General features: G+C 39.1%; 2 protein-coding genes across 2 annotated transcripts; one reads left to right on the top strand and one right to left on the bottom strand.

Moving 5' to 3' along the window:
- Nucleotides 1-1,666: 1,666 nt before the first annotated feature.
- LOC149012592 (Pentatricopeptide repeat (PPR-like) superfamily protein) lies at nucleotides 1,667-5,255 on the bottom strand. Its single transcript, XM_089158456.1, has one exon. It carries the CDS (start codon nucleotides 5,253-5,255, stop codon nucleotides 3,060-3,062), a length of 2,196 nt encoding a protein of 731 aa, XP_089014582.1. The 3' UTR covers nucleotides 1,667-3,059.
- Nucleotides 5,256-5,533: 278 nt separating this feature from the next.
- On the top strand, nucleotides 5,534-14,287 carry LOC149012591 (GroES-like zinc-binding dehydrogenase family protein). The gene is made up of 11 exons (XM_089158457.1): nucleotides 5,534-5,619; nucleotides 5,709-5,845; nucleotides 7,034-7,080; nucleotides 9,071-9,393; nucleotides 10,728-10,810; nucleotides 10,920-10,995; nucleotides 11,092-11,153; nucleotides 11,508-11,603; nucleotides 11,715-11,876; nucleotides 13,207-13,334; nucleotides 13,901-14,287. Exons 1-10 carry the CDS (start codon nucleotides 5,580-5,582, stop codon nucleotides 13,321-13,323), a joined length of 1,143 nt encoding a protein of 380 aa, XP_089014583.1. The 5' UTR covers nucleotides 5,534-5,579; the 3' UTR covers nucleotides 13,324-13,334; nucleotides 13,901-14,287.
- The last annotated feature ends 2,064 nt before the right edge of the window (nucleotides 14,288-16,351 follow it).

Here is a 16,351-nt window from a genome sequence, read left to right as displayed (position 1 = left end):
TATTTATTCTAACTGCAAAAACCATTTCAAACTTGAATTGCCTCAATATATTCACTGCCATTGAACAACCATCCCAAACATAATATCATCTTTATCCACACTAAAAGCTAAATTCCTTACAGACCCACCAAAAGTTTCTAGATATTAAATGGACAAAGAATCAGAGAAGCATTCATCCCAGAAAAGGAAATTCAAAGAAACTACCTTCACAGTTCTGTAGACTAAGAACCTGCAAGTAGCTAAACCCTGCAGCAACAACAGAGAGATCAGAATCGGTGACACCAGGATAGAACGACCGAGAGGCACAAAGATCTAACTCAACAAGACGAGTGAACCTTGCTGCCATTTTCTGAAGCATCGAGGGACCTGCACGAGAACAGATCTTCTTCCTCTCCATACTCTGCAGCAGAAGCCATCATTAGCAGACCAGCCCAAAAACTTCTTTATCCTTGGTTATTCTCTAACTGCAACAATATCACTCATAGCTCATCGTCTGTGAGCATTTGGTTAATCCAATCTCTACTCAACCTATCAGAATTCTCGCGTTTTGCCATCAGAAATTGAAAACCCAACTTCGACCAGCTGGTTTGGTCTCCAACGGAAAGATTTGAAGCACAAAACTGAGAAGGATTTGGATTCCGTAAAGCACAACTCTAAAGATATTAGTAAGTATACTTTCAAACTGCTGACCTTTGAGATCCTTTTCGGTTGCAAGGTCATACCCAAAAACAAGCAAACATGCACCCCGATGCACAAACAACATATACACACAGCAACCCAGCAATCCACCCACCAAGGCGTACTCTTAGAAGCAGCTACCTATAGGCAGTCTGGAGAATCAAGAAATTGAGATATCTACAATATTATCTAAATGTACAGAACTTCAAATGAAGGAGGAACTATATGAATCTACGTGAGGCATGATCCTCCTTCATGGGTAAATTTGGATGGGAACCATAAGAAAGTAAACAGGATTTACAGAGACCACTCTGGTATAAGAAACCCCTCCCACTACTGCTGTATGTATTGACATGATTTTTGTTGTCAAGATCATCCAACTTTTAAATATGACAGCTAACCCAATGGTATGAAAGAGTTACTAATGCATCCAATCTCTGACGCATAGTTAAAGACTTTTTGCAAGAAAAATAACAACAGACAACAATTACAACATCAACACTAACAAAACACCCCAAAAATGGAATCATGATGGACGCAAGAAGAAACCACAATTAAGCTCAATTGAGCTCCATTTGGTGGGAGCACAACCTTAGAAGATGGACACCCAAATCTCGCTCCTTAGACTTGATTTGGAAAGCCATCTTCTTTGATATTTCTTCTAGATTGCTCCCCCTTCCTCATCCCCCTATTGCCGACATTCCAAGAAATAGGTTAATTGTTAGTTTCTGAGGCCTCAGCTGCATCTCATCTCCCCCTCTTGAGCTCCTTGCTCGTCCCCCCCCCCCCTTTTTTAACCTCTTTGTAATGTTCTCTTGTTGGGCTGCCTGTTGCTTTTAATATATTATTTATTCGTCCAAAAAAAAAAAGTTCAATTGATGAAGTCAAGAAAGTTTGGTCAAATATATTTTCCACTCCCAAGTTGAAAAGACTAGGATACATAGAACAAACCAGAATCATGATGGAAACAAGAACAAACCACAATTAAGTTCAATTGATGAAGTCAAGAAAGTCTGGTCAAATACTTTTTCCACTACCAAATTGGAATGATTAGAATAAATAGAAGCCCAGCTGAAATATTCAAATAATTTTACAGCTCAAGTCAAATCACATCTTTGATAAATGTAGACCACAACAAGATTCCCAGCTCAAGGCATCACCAACTTAATAAATCAGTTGAAGCTAGGAAAAGAGGGACATACCAGTTGTCATAGAGCTATGAGAATAAGCAGTATCCAATATTAAATATTTTGAATAAACAGTGATAAGGCGGGAAGGAAACCAATAGGAAGTAACTAGTAAGGCCATTCTCCTGCAAGATTTCAAATAACATCCACCTGATGGCTCTGTGTTAAATCAGGTAGCATACCTCTATCAGCTCCGATGCAATGTATTTGCAAGATCCAAATCCAGTATCAAAGCAAACTATTCTGGCAACAGTAATCATGTGCCTCTCTTTGATCTCCCCTCATGCTTTGAGTTGGTTAAAAAGCAATGTAGTTGGGCTGTCAGTTCAGTTAGCTACACAACTTCTCTCTGGTGCTGAAGATCACCAACTTTAACTTTTCCATTCCTCATCTACTGCGGGGTGCACCCAAACTCCTAAGTAGGCAATTTCATTGGCTTACAAGGACAAGGAATCTCATATTATTATTCTCTTGGGAAAAGAACCACAGATGTTGGACAAGATGAAAGGTCAGTTGAAATTGAAGATTTAATGTGGTGTAGGTTCAAGAGAAGAAAAAGAAGATATCGAAGAAATAGGAAGGAGAGAATAATCTATGAGACGAAAAAAGATGTGGTAAAAATAGACAGTAGGAGAGAATAATGTGTGAGAGGGAAGACGGACAGGGAAAAGTCAGAACATAATCTTTGACTTCAAATACCAGATGGAAAAAGCATGAGGGAGAAGCAAGGGAGATTTAGAAAAATATTTTATGTGCCTAGGATCTCAAGCGACTCAATAACCAAGCTCTTTTTGTGGTAAAGACTCAATAACCAAGTTTACAAATGGAAAAGAAGGCAACAACTGAAAACAAATAAAGACTAAGCAATACTAAAAGACTCCTAGGTATTCTAAAGAGTTTCAGGGTTGTGGATCCCAATTCAATCCACCATGCAGCGGGGTCAACTTGGCCAGCATAGAGGCTACACAAGGAGGCCAACTGATGTTTGGTTGGCCATGCAGGGGCTGGATTGGGGCTCTCCCAGCTTGCCCACAGTTTCTAGTCTTGGGCTGAAAATGCCCTGCATTACCTCCACACTCTTCTTCATGTACGTCTGTGCGTGGTGTTTTCTCCATTTTTCCTTCTTTTGGAGGGAGGTCAGGGGGTGTTTTGTGAGGTGCAAACAAACATGTATGCAATCAATATGATGCCTTGCTAACTGTGGGCTTCTGAAATCCTTTTAGTCACTTCAGAAGCAACTGAATACTTGTTGTTATCATAGCATGCTGTCATAAAGGCTAGACAAGTTATGCGGTCCACTTTCTGGTTTTTATCCAGCAATCTATGGAAGAATGACGCTGCCATGTCTACCATCTTCTCACTACAAAGTTTTCTGATTAAAGTATTGACAGTGCGAATCCAGGACTTCTTGTCCAACTTGTCTACGATAGCCATAGCAGTGGCAGTCTCATTCTTCTTGCAATACTCATAAGATAAAGTGAGGCGAGTAACTTCACAAGGAGAAAGTCCCTTATCTATCATAGCATTATAAAGCTTCTGAGCCTCCTCCAATTTGGACTCCTTGCAAAGCCCACTTATTAGAGCACCATAAGTGATAGAATCAGCAGGACACCCAGCCTCAGTCATCTTCTGAAAGACTTTCAAAGCAGAGCTGGCATTTCTATCTCTAAAGTACCCAGAGATCATGGATGCATAAGTTTGCTTGCTTGGTAGCAGGCCATGTGCAACAGCTTCCTCAAACAGCCTCTCACTATCTTGCATTCTTCTTTGCCGGCAAAATGCTGCAATTAATGAGGTGTATGTATGCATATCAGGCTGGAGGCCTCCTGTTACCAACTTGTAAAACAACTGCAAAGCCCGGGTAAGCTCACCCTGCCTGCAATGTTCATTAATGAGGATAGTATATGTGACCTTATCTGGTTGCAATCCATAGGCATAGCTTGCCTGAAGCAGATCATGTGCCTCCTGAACTCTTCCCTTCTTGTAGAGGCCATCGATAATTGCATTATATGTACTAATGTTGGGGGTGCAATTTTCATTAACCATTTTATCTAGCAGCTCATAAGCTCGACTCACATTCCCTACTTTGCAATGCCCATCAATCAAAGTTGTGTACGTGTTGGTGTTTGGTACCAATCCTTGTTCTTGCATCCTAGCAAACAACATCTCCGCCCGGTTTAACTTCTTCTCCTTGCAATAGCCACTGATCATGGCAGTGTATGTTTGCACATTTGGTTTATAGTTATTGCTCCGAATGAGCTTCAGAAACAGCCTAAATGCCTTCTCTATCCAACCTTTCTTGCAGAGCCCATCGATCAATGCTGTGTGAGTATATACATTTGGCCTACAACCTTCCCTTCCCATCTGCTCTAAAACTTCAAATGCTTGCTTAATATTTCCTCTCTTGCACAAACCATTAATTAAAGCTGTATAATTGATCACATTCAATGCAAACCCCAGTTCATGCATCTTTTGCAAGAGCCCGGATATCTTATTTGCATCACCATTGTTGCAGAATGCATCAATGACCAAGGTACAGGTCACATTATCTATCACAAAGCCTGCAGCCATCATGTCTCTTAGCCACTTCTCCACCTTAGAGACATTACTGATCCTGCAAAAACCTACAATAATTGACTTGAAACTACAAGCATTTGGGGAGGACCCTCTCTTATACATTTCCACAAACACGTTCTCCGCAAGTTCTACTTGGCCTAATTCCACGGCTAGCGTTAGGATAAAGTTCAAGGTGTGAACGTTAGGAGGCAAGCCCTGGTTTTGCATCTCAATAACCATATCGACAGCTTCCTTCAACTTCCCAACTTCAGCAAAGCTTTTCACCATACACCTCATCACTTCGTGGGCTCTCTCAGAATTGCCTAGATGGATCAATGAAGCAGCAGTGGTTATATATAAGCGCATGAATTGACGAAACTTCGAGAGGCTGATAGCCCAATAGAAGAAACTCAACGCCACCATCGAACCATCCGTGTCGGCGAGAGAGGCAACAATCGTAAGAGACTGTCCGTGGGTCAAAAGAGACTCATCGATTTTAAGAGGCAATGGAGAAGACATTGCTCTTCTCTGGCCTTGTTGGTGATAAGCTTCACGAACGCGAAAGCAGATCGTACTAACTCCAATTTGGGATGGAACGGTCGAAGCCCATGAAAGATCTTGAGTGTCATTGAAATCCTCGATGCAGGGAAGTGATGATTGAGGATATTGGAGACATGTATGGAAAGGTTTGTTATCATTGTTGGCAGTTGAATAGCTAAATTGGCGACTGTGAAATGAAAGACAGAAGCCACTTTTCCCTACTGTCCAGGAAGAACGACGAAGATAACGATGAAAGGGCTGAAGGCAGAGAGAACGAAAAAAAGGAACTACCATGGCACCATTATCATAGAACAGAATCTCTCCGCTTTTCCATGGGAAATCGTTTATATTATATATCCTTTTTTATTTCTTTTAATGTAGATTACTTCTCACTGATGCCTTATGGTCTCTCTCTCACCTACCACCTGGTCCACCAGACCAACACAAGTGCGTTAGAGCTAGAGAGACCGGTATGAACTGTTGTTGCTTCTTACCTTGAGCCTCTCTCACCTACCTACCACCACACCAACAAAGTTCTGAACCACTCTCACTAAAATCTCCATTTGCTTCTACTCTGTTGTTGTTTCTTCATCTCTCTGGGTTTCTTGGCCTGCAACCATGTCTTCCATCAAAGACCCTCGAGTTATCTCCTGCAAAGGTAATGAAATGTCGACCCATTTCTCAATTGTGATCTGTTTGATTCATTAGATGCTTAGAATTTTGAAGTCTTTTATGGTTCTTTTGTAGCTGCGGTTGCTTGGGGACCTGGAGAGCCTCTAGTTTTAGAGGAGGTGGACCTTGATCCTCCGCTTCCAATGGAGATTCGTATAAAGGTCGTCTGCACCTCACTTTGCCGGAGTGACATTACACAATGGGAATCTAAGGTTCCGACTCTTGACTCATTAATTCTGCTACTGTTCGTCTTTGTTTAAATGAGCTGAAGAACGATTCATGGTTCTATTCATTCCCCCCACCCCCCAAAAAAAAAAAAGAAGAAAATCAAAGGCTTGGGGGAAGATATTCTACTTTGTCCACGTTGACCATTGGGTGTTCGGGAAATGTGGATTGATCAGGGATGCAGCAAAATGTTTCAAAATGTACTCAAACCTCCTGTGCATGTCTGTATTCCACTATAATCCCCTGGTAGTCTATGAGCTTGTCAATACTTAAAGAGTGCCTTGTTTGCGTTAACTTAAAAGGCAAACTAAGTTAAGATGAACTTTACAGGTGAATAGACGACCTTTATCCAACAGCCCTATCTCAATTGCTAGATGACACTTGGTGGAGTGTGTGTGCTATGTCCTTGGTGAAGGCATGCCTAGATGCTATTATGTAATAACAGTAAACTACTTGGAAACTACTTAGACACTACAATCCCTTAATATAGAGATCCTTCAACCAGAATGTATACACTCTTAATGTTCTTGTAGTTTTTTTTATTTTTTATTTTTTTTTTTTTGGATGAATAAATAATTAAATAAGAAACGAAATGCCGAACTTCAAGAAAGATCCAAGAGGGAGGGGGAGGATCTGAGAGAAGATTGGAATTGGGAGCTGAGCCCCCAGGAGACAACAATGAGCCTGTTCTTTGGGGAATCCACAACAATGAGCTTGTTCTTTGGGGAATCAACAACCGGGGGGTGGGGAATAGAGATAAGCCTAGAGGAAACATCAAAGTGGATAGTGTTCCAAATCAAGTCTAGAGAGCGGGATTTGGAAGTCCAATGCCTGAGATTACTCTCCCACCATAGATGGTGGACCATGACACAAAAGACAAGCTTACCAATCCGGTCACAAATAGAGGTAACCTGAAAAGTTACTAAAAACCCAAGACCAATCATGATCAAACCCAAATGTTTCTTGTAGTTCTTGTAATTTGTATCATCTGGCTAGACATCTTCTTCAACATTCTTGATGCATTACTGAAAAAGCTGCTAAAAGAATAGCCTGTCAATAGGGATGATTGCCTATCTCTAAAAAAGTGGCAGTTACACCTATATGTTTTGCCATATAAATCTCCTTTCATTTTCTGGAACTGTCAAATTCCTAACCTAATGTTTCTCTTCTTATAGGCACAAGCTCCCTTATTTCCTCGGATATTTGGCCATGAAGCGTCGGGGTATGTTCTACTATTTCTCCTTTTCCTCTCTTTGGACTAGTCCTTTCTTTTTCTTTTCTTTTTTTTTTTTTTTTTTTTTTTTTTTTTTTTTGGGGGGGGGGGCGGGAAGGGGGTTTGGTTACAAAAATCCCAACATGGGGGGAGAAAGCAAGGAATGTACACTGAAGAGAAAAGGAAAAAAAGGGAGGTGACAACTAACTAGATGACAATAGGAGAGGGGTGGTTACAAAAATCCCAACAAGGGGGAGAAAAGCAAGGAATGTACACAAAGAGAAAGGAAAAAAGGGGAGGTTACAACTGACTAGACAACAATAGGGGAGAGCCTAAACCACAGGTAATGACAGTCAACCTGTTCACTGGGGTGCCCAAAACTGGGTATGGGGTGGCTCTGAAGCCTAGCAGAGATGTCAAAGCAGACAGTCAACCAAATCCAGTCTAGAGATATGAAGTTGGAAGTCCATTTTCTAAGGTTCTATTCCCACCAAAGGTAAGAGATTGTAACACCAAACACCAACTTTCCCTCTTTAGACAAGTTATATCCAAATGTTAGACATACATAACTAGGCAGATTCTCATACTTGATGAGATGCTTTGAATTTGATATGTCATGTGGCTAAACTGGTCTGGATCTTCTATGGCATGTGGTAAATCTCATTGCTTATCTGGAGCATTCAGTTGATGATTTTCTTAATTTAACTGAGCACAGCATGCAAAGTCACTATGAGATGATTGATCATTACCCAGTTACAATGGTCATAGTTGTCATGGCGCTATGCTTGTCAAGGTGTCTGGGATGCCTTGTCACAACCAAAGTGCTTGGATGCCTAGGCAACAACACCTTGACAACTATGATGGAGGTGGACCGAAAATTAGCATGGAGGTTTCTGAGGAATTCAAGGGATGGAGGAGATGTAAAATGGATTTTGCAACCAATTAAATTTTGTCATCAACCTGGTTCAATTGGAAGACCAGCTGCAGGCCTATATCAGTAACTTGGGAGTGAAATACCCTCAGGTTGACAGTATTAGCAGCAACAACAAGTCAACAGCTCTCAAAAGCAAGGCTCCTTCAGCCCTTGGATTTAGCTCTCAGCAGCTAGGTTCCCTAGACCCTAGGTTTTTAGCTTTCCAGCAAAGCCTAGCCCTTCTTGTCACTCATGAGAGGACAATGGAATAAGCTTAAAGCAAAGCTTTGTTAATCAGTGTAATTTATTAGATTTTGGAAGGGGGGAGGGGTTGCTGAATACAGCCTTACATATTTATATTGCTGCCGTACTTGCTCTACTAGCTACATAAAATATACAAACTACTACTCCTTAAAATAGTATCCAACTTCTACAACTACTAGGCTTTGTAATCCAGCCACACACATGAATACTAGACTAGAAACTAACTTTACTGGGAATATAGAACTGATTTCCAGCTCTAAAATTGAAACAAACTAATGGTAACTAGGACCTAACTAAAAATAGAAACAAATAGTTCCTAACTTCCGCACAGGTAGACAAAATTGACCCTTCTAAAAATCTTCACCTGTTCTAGTCTTGGGACCCACAAGATCATCCAGTGTCATTCACTGTAAGGCAAACTAAGAGCTGTGTAGGTCTCTTTATGGCCATTCTAGAAGACCAGCTGGGCTGATTTGACATGGTGCAGTTGGTCCAATTGAAAGCCAGTTCAGTTTTCCTTGGATTCTACTTGATACCAAATATGACCTTGGTTAGAAGCTGTTAGAGGGCTAGGATACAAGTAACCGCATCTTCCTTTGGTTGTTCTTCTTCTAACTTGCTGAGCTATGCCTCTTTCTCATGAGTCATGATCTCATTCCAACCCCCCCCCCCCCCCCCCCCCAAAAAAAAAAAAAAATCCCCCTTTACTTGTGCATTCCTCTCTTCTCTTCCCCTTTGGGACTTTGGGTAATGATATCTTCATTCATCCAAAAAAAAAGAAAAAAAAACTGTGGAACTGAATGCTGCTCTGGAAATTCACAGAATTGTTGAAAGCATTGGAGAAGGAGTGACTGAATTTAAGGAAGGTGACCATGTGCTTACATTGTTCAGTGGAGAATGCATGACATGTAGACATTGTAAATCTGATAAAAGTAACATGTGTCAAGTATTGGGGCTTGAAAGGAAAGGTTTGATGCACAGTGATCAGAAAACCCGTTTCTCAATAGGAGGGAAGCCTATCTATCACTATTGTGCTGTTTCGAGTTTTAGTGAATACACCGTAGTGCACTCAGGGTGTGCTGTCAAAGTCAGCTTAACAGCTCCACTTGAGAAAATATGCCTGCTTAGTTGTGGAGTTGCTGCAGGTAAGTTACTTTGTATAAGATACTTTTTCCTTATATTATCAGTAGAGGGTCAGATAGTTGCTATTTTATTTCATTTTTCCTTTCCCATCTTGCTTTTTGTATTTTAATATTCTGACAATAATTTAATTGGACCATTCACAACATTATTGCAGTTCTGCTCATTGAAGCATTATTACCAATTATCCAGAGGGACATCTTCCTTTTTTTTTTTTGCTTTGTTGGGTCTTTGGAGGATGGTTGGTGGGGGTAGGAGACGGAGAGAGTATATCTGAAATGGGGGGGTACTGCATTGTTAGAGGACTGTGGTTTAGGTTGGGGGGGGGGGACGTTTACACTTCCACACAACACCATTCCTGGTGGTCTCTCCCATTATTGGGGGTATGTATGGAGAAGAGAAAGCAGGTAGGGTTTAGGGTTTATTGGCTGTTTTATTGAGGTAGGAGTTCAAATTGCTGAATTTCAGTTGGAGAGCTTGGGTAATTGATTGCTATTTGAGTGGTTTAGGTGGCATCATGATGGAGATTGGCACATTCGGAATGATTCTTGGTTCCACAATTCAGATGGGTTAGATTTGGGGATATAGGTCAGTATTTGTGGATATGCGTTGAAATAGGGATCAGATAACCAGGTTGGGAATATAGATTGATTGGGTTTATATGTGTTATTCACTGCATAACTATCTTGTTTGGGCTTTATAGAGATTAAAACTCCTTTATTTTATTCATAGAAATACAATATTATGGATTAACATATTTCTTTCTAAAAAACATTTAGAAAAAAAAATATAAGAGATAATTAGAGAGAAGATACTGGGTATTGGCCCCATAAACAGAACCACAAGGAATCCCAACTACTAGTACATGGTATGCTTGTGAACATACTTCTAGTTCCATTTTATGTAAATGTACTTCATATTGCCCCCTTGTGTTCTCAGTTTTTTCCATATTAAAGTGATCCATGTAGCTAACCCAATTTTTTGGGATAAGGCTGAGTTATTATCATTGTTGTACATTGTACTTGCCATTGCGCCATCTACAGAATTACAAAGAATCACAACTAGTAGTAGAAAAGTAAGGCTAGCTGGTGCTATGATAATACAAATCACTCTCATTATCAAGGTACATTGGTAATTTCCGTGGAAATGTAGCTCTAGTCTTTATTTTCCTTTTTATGCTTGCATTTTACTTATTGATCACTCAAATTGTGATTATTTATGAAAGAAATACAAAGTCCATATGGATCACTTTTTTTTTTCCCTCAAAAGAGAAGTCCAAAAGTAAACATTTATTCATGGCTTTCCATAGTCTTTTTTACTTTTATCACTATTTTAATAGGTCTAGGTGCAGCTTGGAAGGTTGCAGATATATCAGAAGAATCAAATGTAGTAATTTTTGGCCTTGGTACTGTAGGTCTTTCTGTAAGTATTCATCAGCTCAGCGTGATATTTTTAAGCTGTTTTCTGGAGAGCTCCAACTCTATTGACCTGATTTTGATGAATGTTCTTTGGTGTACATCAATGCAAATAGATTGCTCAAGGTGCTAAATTAAGGGGGGCACGTCGAATAATTGGTGTGGATACCAATTCTGACAAGCATGAAATAGGTAACTTTGGTCCATGTTTGTTTGCTTCGCCTTATATACTTAATGCAACTGAAGAGTTGTAGTTTTTTTAAAGCAGTGCCTCTCTTCTTGGTGCAGGGAAGGCTTTTGGGATAACGGATTTTATCAATCCAGATGATTGTAAAGAACCTGTTTCCCAGGTACTTCCCTTCCATCAAAAGCTATGCAACAGAATACACATTTTAATTTCATCATGAATGTAATGGGAGGACAAAAGGGGATGACAAATAAAAGATGCACATGGTAATGCAATAAATAATAATGCAAGCATTGACTTTATTGAAATTAAAAGTGCTCAGGCTGTTGGAATCATGTGATTCAGAGGTTGAGAAACCAATTTTAGGTGTGTGATATCATCCTATTTTTCCAACTTTGTTAATTATTTATTCCATCTCTGGGATCATAATGTCTTGAGTCATTAATTGCACTAGCCTCTGCCAGAATGATGTGGTTGCATTGGTTAAAAGTGAGACGTTCATGATATTTCTTTTCAGGTTGTTAAAAATATTACTGGTGGAGGTGCCGACTATTCTTTTGAGTGTGTTGGTGACACTAGCGTGGTTACTACAGCATTGCAATCATGTTCTGATGTAATCTTATTTTCCACCTCTGAACTTCTTTTATGTATTTTATCTCTGAACAATCTTTAGAAGTTAAAAGACTATAAATTTTTTTTTTTTTTTGTCTTCTTTTATCTCCAGGGTTGGGGTTTGACTGTAACTCTTGGTGTGCCAAAAGTGAAACCCGAAGTCACAGCTCATTATGGATTACTGCTTTCAGGAAGAACCTTAAAAGGCTCCCTATTTGGGGGGTGGAAACCCAAATCTGATCTTCCATCTCTAGTGGACATGTATTTAAGGAAGGTAAGACTTACTGCACCAACTATTCATTGGTTCAGAAGCATGGTGGATCTATTTATGTTTTTGTTGTGTTCCTATATGTTATTTTCAGAAGTGAACTGAAAATGGTATTCTCAATTCTTTACTTTGGTAGAAAAACCATATTCCATCTCTTGAGTGTTATTAGCAAGTCTTATCTATAGGGGCGGGCCTTGGCACAATGGTTGGTGGACCGCAGTTGTAGCCTGAGGTCAAGGCATCAGACAGCCTCTAGCAAATATTGCTGGGGTAAGGCTGTGTAGAAAAAATGCCCCCCCCCCCCCCCAACCCAGAGTCTGCTTGTGTGGAAGCCTTCTAGGTTTCCCCATTTAGTAATTCTCATCGTCAGTTAATTATGGGTAGTATTGTAATTAGTTGCTTTATATATGTCCTTATTGGTAGTTGCACCTTCAGTAGTTATTTGAGATACACTAGAGGTATTGACTAGGTATTCTATTTCTATTTCTAGCCAATAGCCTGTCTCTTCACTCTCTTCAGTGTCTCCCTTGTCTCTCTCTTTTTTGTTTGCTGATTTACTAGATTAATATTATTATATGCTACCAAAGCCAAACTAATCAGCCACCTAGCTTCAATTACTATTTTTATTATCTACTAGAGATTTCCCCATGGGTTTTACTGCATAGGCTGAAATACTTAAAACCCTATGTTAAAATATAGGAAATAAACTAGGGGATTCCCTACAACCGTGAATCCATGGAGTTAATTACAAGACTCAAGTTTTATCAAGCTAAGTACTAGCAGTACTCTGTTTTCTAAACTAATTTTTTGGCCACATTCAGTTTTGCCCCATATTTTTGCATGTGGCCAGCAGATGAAGTTTTGGGGGATTGTAGGCTTTTCTTGTAAGGCCCTTTCATCCATCTGTGAGGTTATGTCCCAAATCTATTGAAGAATATTATCCCATATCCCTGCACACCGAGTGGACCGATTTATCGCTAGTGCTGGTGGTAGGCATAAATCATTGGCACAACATAGACATACAAATGCAACAGTAAGTGCCTTTCAGGTATAGGATGAAGAAAACTACTAGAGATTTATTTTGCCAAACACAACTGGTTGTGAACCATTGAGGAAACTCAACATATCAACATTGGACAGGGTTGTTGTGAACCATTGAGGAAACTCAACATATCAACATTGGACAGAGTTGCTCATGTATTATTCTGTACCAGACCTAGTTGAAGTTTACAAAGTCTAGTGCTGCTGTCCATACAATGATTACTTAGGTTATTAGTAGGTCCTTTCCTCATTTTCTGATTAAATATTTGTCATTGTTGCAATTTTCTGTATGCAGGAAATCCAAATTGATCAGTTTATCACACACAATCTACAATTTGAGGACATAAATAAGGCTTTTGACCTAATGATGCAAGGGAAGTGTTTACGGTGTGTGATACACATGCCACATTAAATTTTGTGAAGGTATGGATGGATCTAATAGCGTACATAAACAAGGGATGTTGAGTGTATGTTTTTTCTTTCTTTTTCGGATGAATGAATACATGATTCTTTTTCCCCTTTTGTTTGCAATCTGTTGATGTCAACTTTTGAAGTAATGTAGTTATGCAAAAAAGATGATAATTGACTGTAAAATTTTTGGGGAACAGGAATGCTACCTGATAGTGTAGCCTTGCATCCATTGAGAAGAATTCATGATTTTAGTGTTCCACCCATTTCGAAATAAAAAAATATATATCATCCATGTATATTGCCCTGCTTGTGTTCTTCTTCTTCACCCCTATGCTGGTGTAGGGACTACGCAATCAGGCAGCCAATCTATTATCTTTAAATTATTACTCACATTTCCTACATTTTGTGGTACATCTGTTTTTTTAATTCCATGTTTTTTGGTGGAAATTATCTTTTGTATAGAAGATATCAGAATGCCTGTAAGACTAGTTTTTCTTTTTGGTAAACCTTAAATCCTTGATTTCTGTATATTTTTCAGTTTGCAAAGGAATATGACCAGTTTTTTGTTCTTTAAATAGGTTCTACTGCAGTCCCTGAGCGAGGATGATAATGCCAGCAGGTGGTTCTGGGAGATACTTCCTATATTTTGCATTTGCTCTTCAGTTTCTGTTTTGATTCCTGTGAATTTCCTTCAGAAGTCAAGGTCTGATATGTTTGTTAACTCACTGTTTTGCAGTGAGGGCAGACTCTGGTACTCTTATAGAATCTGAGCCTTGTGATCTCTTTTCTTCAGATAATTGTTAGTTTTACCTCTGTTTTCATAGAAAATTAGGTTAGTAATAGAACATATAGGAATAGCTGACCTCATTATCTTTTTCCCTACCCTCACAAGTGTTTTTAGTTGAAGTGAGGGAATAGCAAGATAAGAGAATATAAATTCATTCAAGGGAATCGTATGAAAGGGCTACACTGACAGTGGAGACACCTCCCTCTTTGCCATTGACAAATCCAAGCATATCTATAAGTGTCATGCACTACATCCCGAAAATGTCAAAGTTTTGATCTAAAGAAGAAATTGAGTTCTGAAGTTCGGACTTTGCTTCAGTCCTGCACATTTAATGCGTAGAATGGTTAAGCAAAGCATTTTGGGCTGTTAGATTGAAATTTTGGTCGAAATTTAATTTTGACCAAGATTTCAAATCTGACGGTCCGAAATCTCGCTTGACGGTTAATGCGTATGACCCAAAGCAAAATTACTGAAGTTCCAGGCAATTCAAACAACTCAGAGAGATTAACTTGGAGCTCTACCAAATTCAGAAAGAAGTTTTCTGCTTTCCCTTTCAAGTGCATCAGTTTTTAGGTGTATTTGGCCAATGGTAAGGTTAATCATTAAACCCTTGTTCTTGTAGATTGACTCTTGAGTCTAGTAGGAGGTACTGTAAAGATTTGCATGGCATTTTACTGCATATGAATTTCATATTTGACATGAGCTTATGGTAGAGTGGAAGCTGTGCTGGATAGGAGATGGCAGAGGGTAGAGGTCAGGGCAAAGGGTTGCTGCAGGGGTAGGAGAAGCTATAAGGAGGGAGGGGGAGTTTGTGGGCTTCACATGAGAGAGAGAGAGTGAGAGTTGTGTGAGGGGTTGTAATAATCACAATGAGGATGTATACAACAAAATATTGTTTAAGGGTGATGTGTGAGGAGTTGCAATACTCATAATGAAGGTGATAGGATGAAGTGGGGTGGAGAAGGGAATCAGGATTGACTACCCTCAATGGTAGAGGATACCACTACCCCTAACATCCCCTCCACGACACATATGAAAGGGGGGACCCACCTCTGAACATTGATATGGAGGACTTCCCCATAAATGTGTATGGTGGTGGGGATCAAGGTACTATTATCCGAACCAAATTCAAATGAGGGTGATGTGTATCTTATGTTATATTTTGGAAAATGAATGGCACCTATTGTGTGTTATGGCATGTATATGTGGCTAGACACAGCCAAGCATGAAATGAAATGCACACCCTTGTTGAACATTTAGTTGTAATTATTCGTCGCAAATCTTTGACTATACACAAATATGTGGGAGTTAGTTTATTACATTTTGAGTGATCATTTGAAAATAAAAAATGGTATATGTCATACCTCAAATATGTCTAACATGGTCAAAATCTCTATTCATCTTTTCACATTTATTTCCCCCACTATTTGATGAATTATATTTTTTTTTCAATACTATCCCAATAGATTGGCCAATATATAATGGACATTGAGAAAGGGAAATTAGGGAAGACCGAAAGAATAATTTGAAAAGGTCTAGCCATACGTTGGTGGCTTTGTTACTATTCTATTTTTGAAAGCTAGGGTCAGTGAGGTAACCAATGATGTATTCACTAGGAGAAGATCCATTAATAATCATTCAATCTATTTGTCATCTTAGGAATAAATAGAGTATAGTACAATGTCTATTTAAATTTAATCCTCAAGCCATATTTACCAATCATTTCTCGTTAATCCAATTGGTGCTATTTTCTCACTTTCTGATTAAAATTAATCTTGTCATAACTCAATCCATTGGATTGGAATCAATATGACCTCACAGGAGTTACCAAACAGCCCATGAAATTGCATGCACCTGCTTATCCCCATGATTTCAATTCGAGATAAAAATGTTTCTAGAAGGTTTCTATTCATAAAAATTGGTCAGCGATTAGGTAATCCATGTGTTAGGTTTTCTTCTTTTATTTTTATTTTTTTTAAAATTGAAATTCATTTTAATACAAATTTAAAACTCTTGATGTTATATGTGTCACGTTTGAATCTATAACATGGAATGACACGGCTTTCTCGACATTTTTGAAAGAAAATGCATGAAAAGAACTTTGAGATTCCATGCCAAACGGTTCCTTTGCACGCATGGCAACCTTAAAAACGCTTCCCTACTTTTCTTACGTTAAACTACTCGTGTGGTTTTAGTCTTTTAGATTATGCATGCGTGAAAGGCAAGAGCTTCCATGACAAAA

The sequence above is a fragment of the Hakea prostrata genome, chromosome 6 (assembly GCF_041222555.1).
Source record: "Hakea prostrata isolate BN-2017 chromosome 6, UWA_Hpros_2, whole genome shotgun sequence".
Taxonomy (NCBI): Eukaryota; Viridiplantae; Streptophyta; class Magnoliopsida; order Proteales; family Proteaceae; genus Hakea; species Hakea prostrata.
This window is presented reverse-complemented; position numbering and strand designations above follow the sequence as displayed.

Bases quoted from the DNA above. Each gene is read 5' to 3' on its own strand.
- LOC149012591 (XM_089158457.1), top strand. From the start codon at position 5,580: ATGTCTTCCATCAAAGACCCTCGAGTTATCTCCTGCAAAG. The intron at 10,811-10,919 runs GTAAGTATTCAT...CAATGCAAATAG, and splicing joins TTGGTACTGTAGGTCTTTCT to ATTGCTCAAGGTGCTAAATT. The intron at 11,604-11,714 runs GTAATCTTATTT...TTTTATCTCCAG, and splicing joins CATTGCAATCATGTTCTGAT to GGTTGGGGTTTGACTGTAAC.
- LOC149012592 (XM_089158456.1), bottom strand. From the start codon at position 5,255: ATGGTAGTTCCTTTTTTTCGTTCTCTCTGCCTTCAGCCCTTTCATCGT.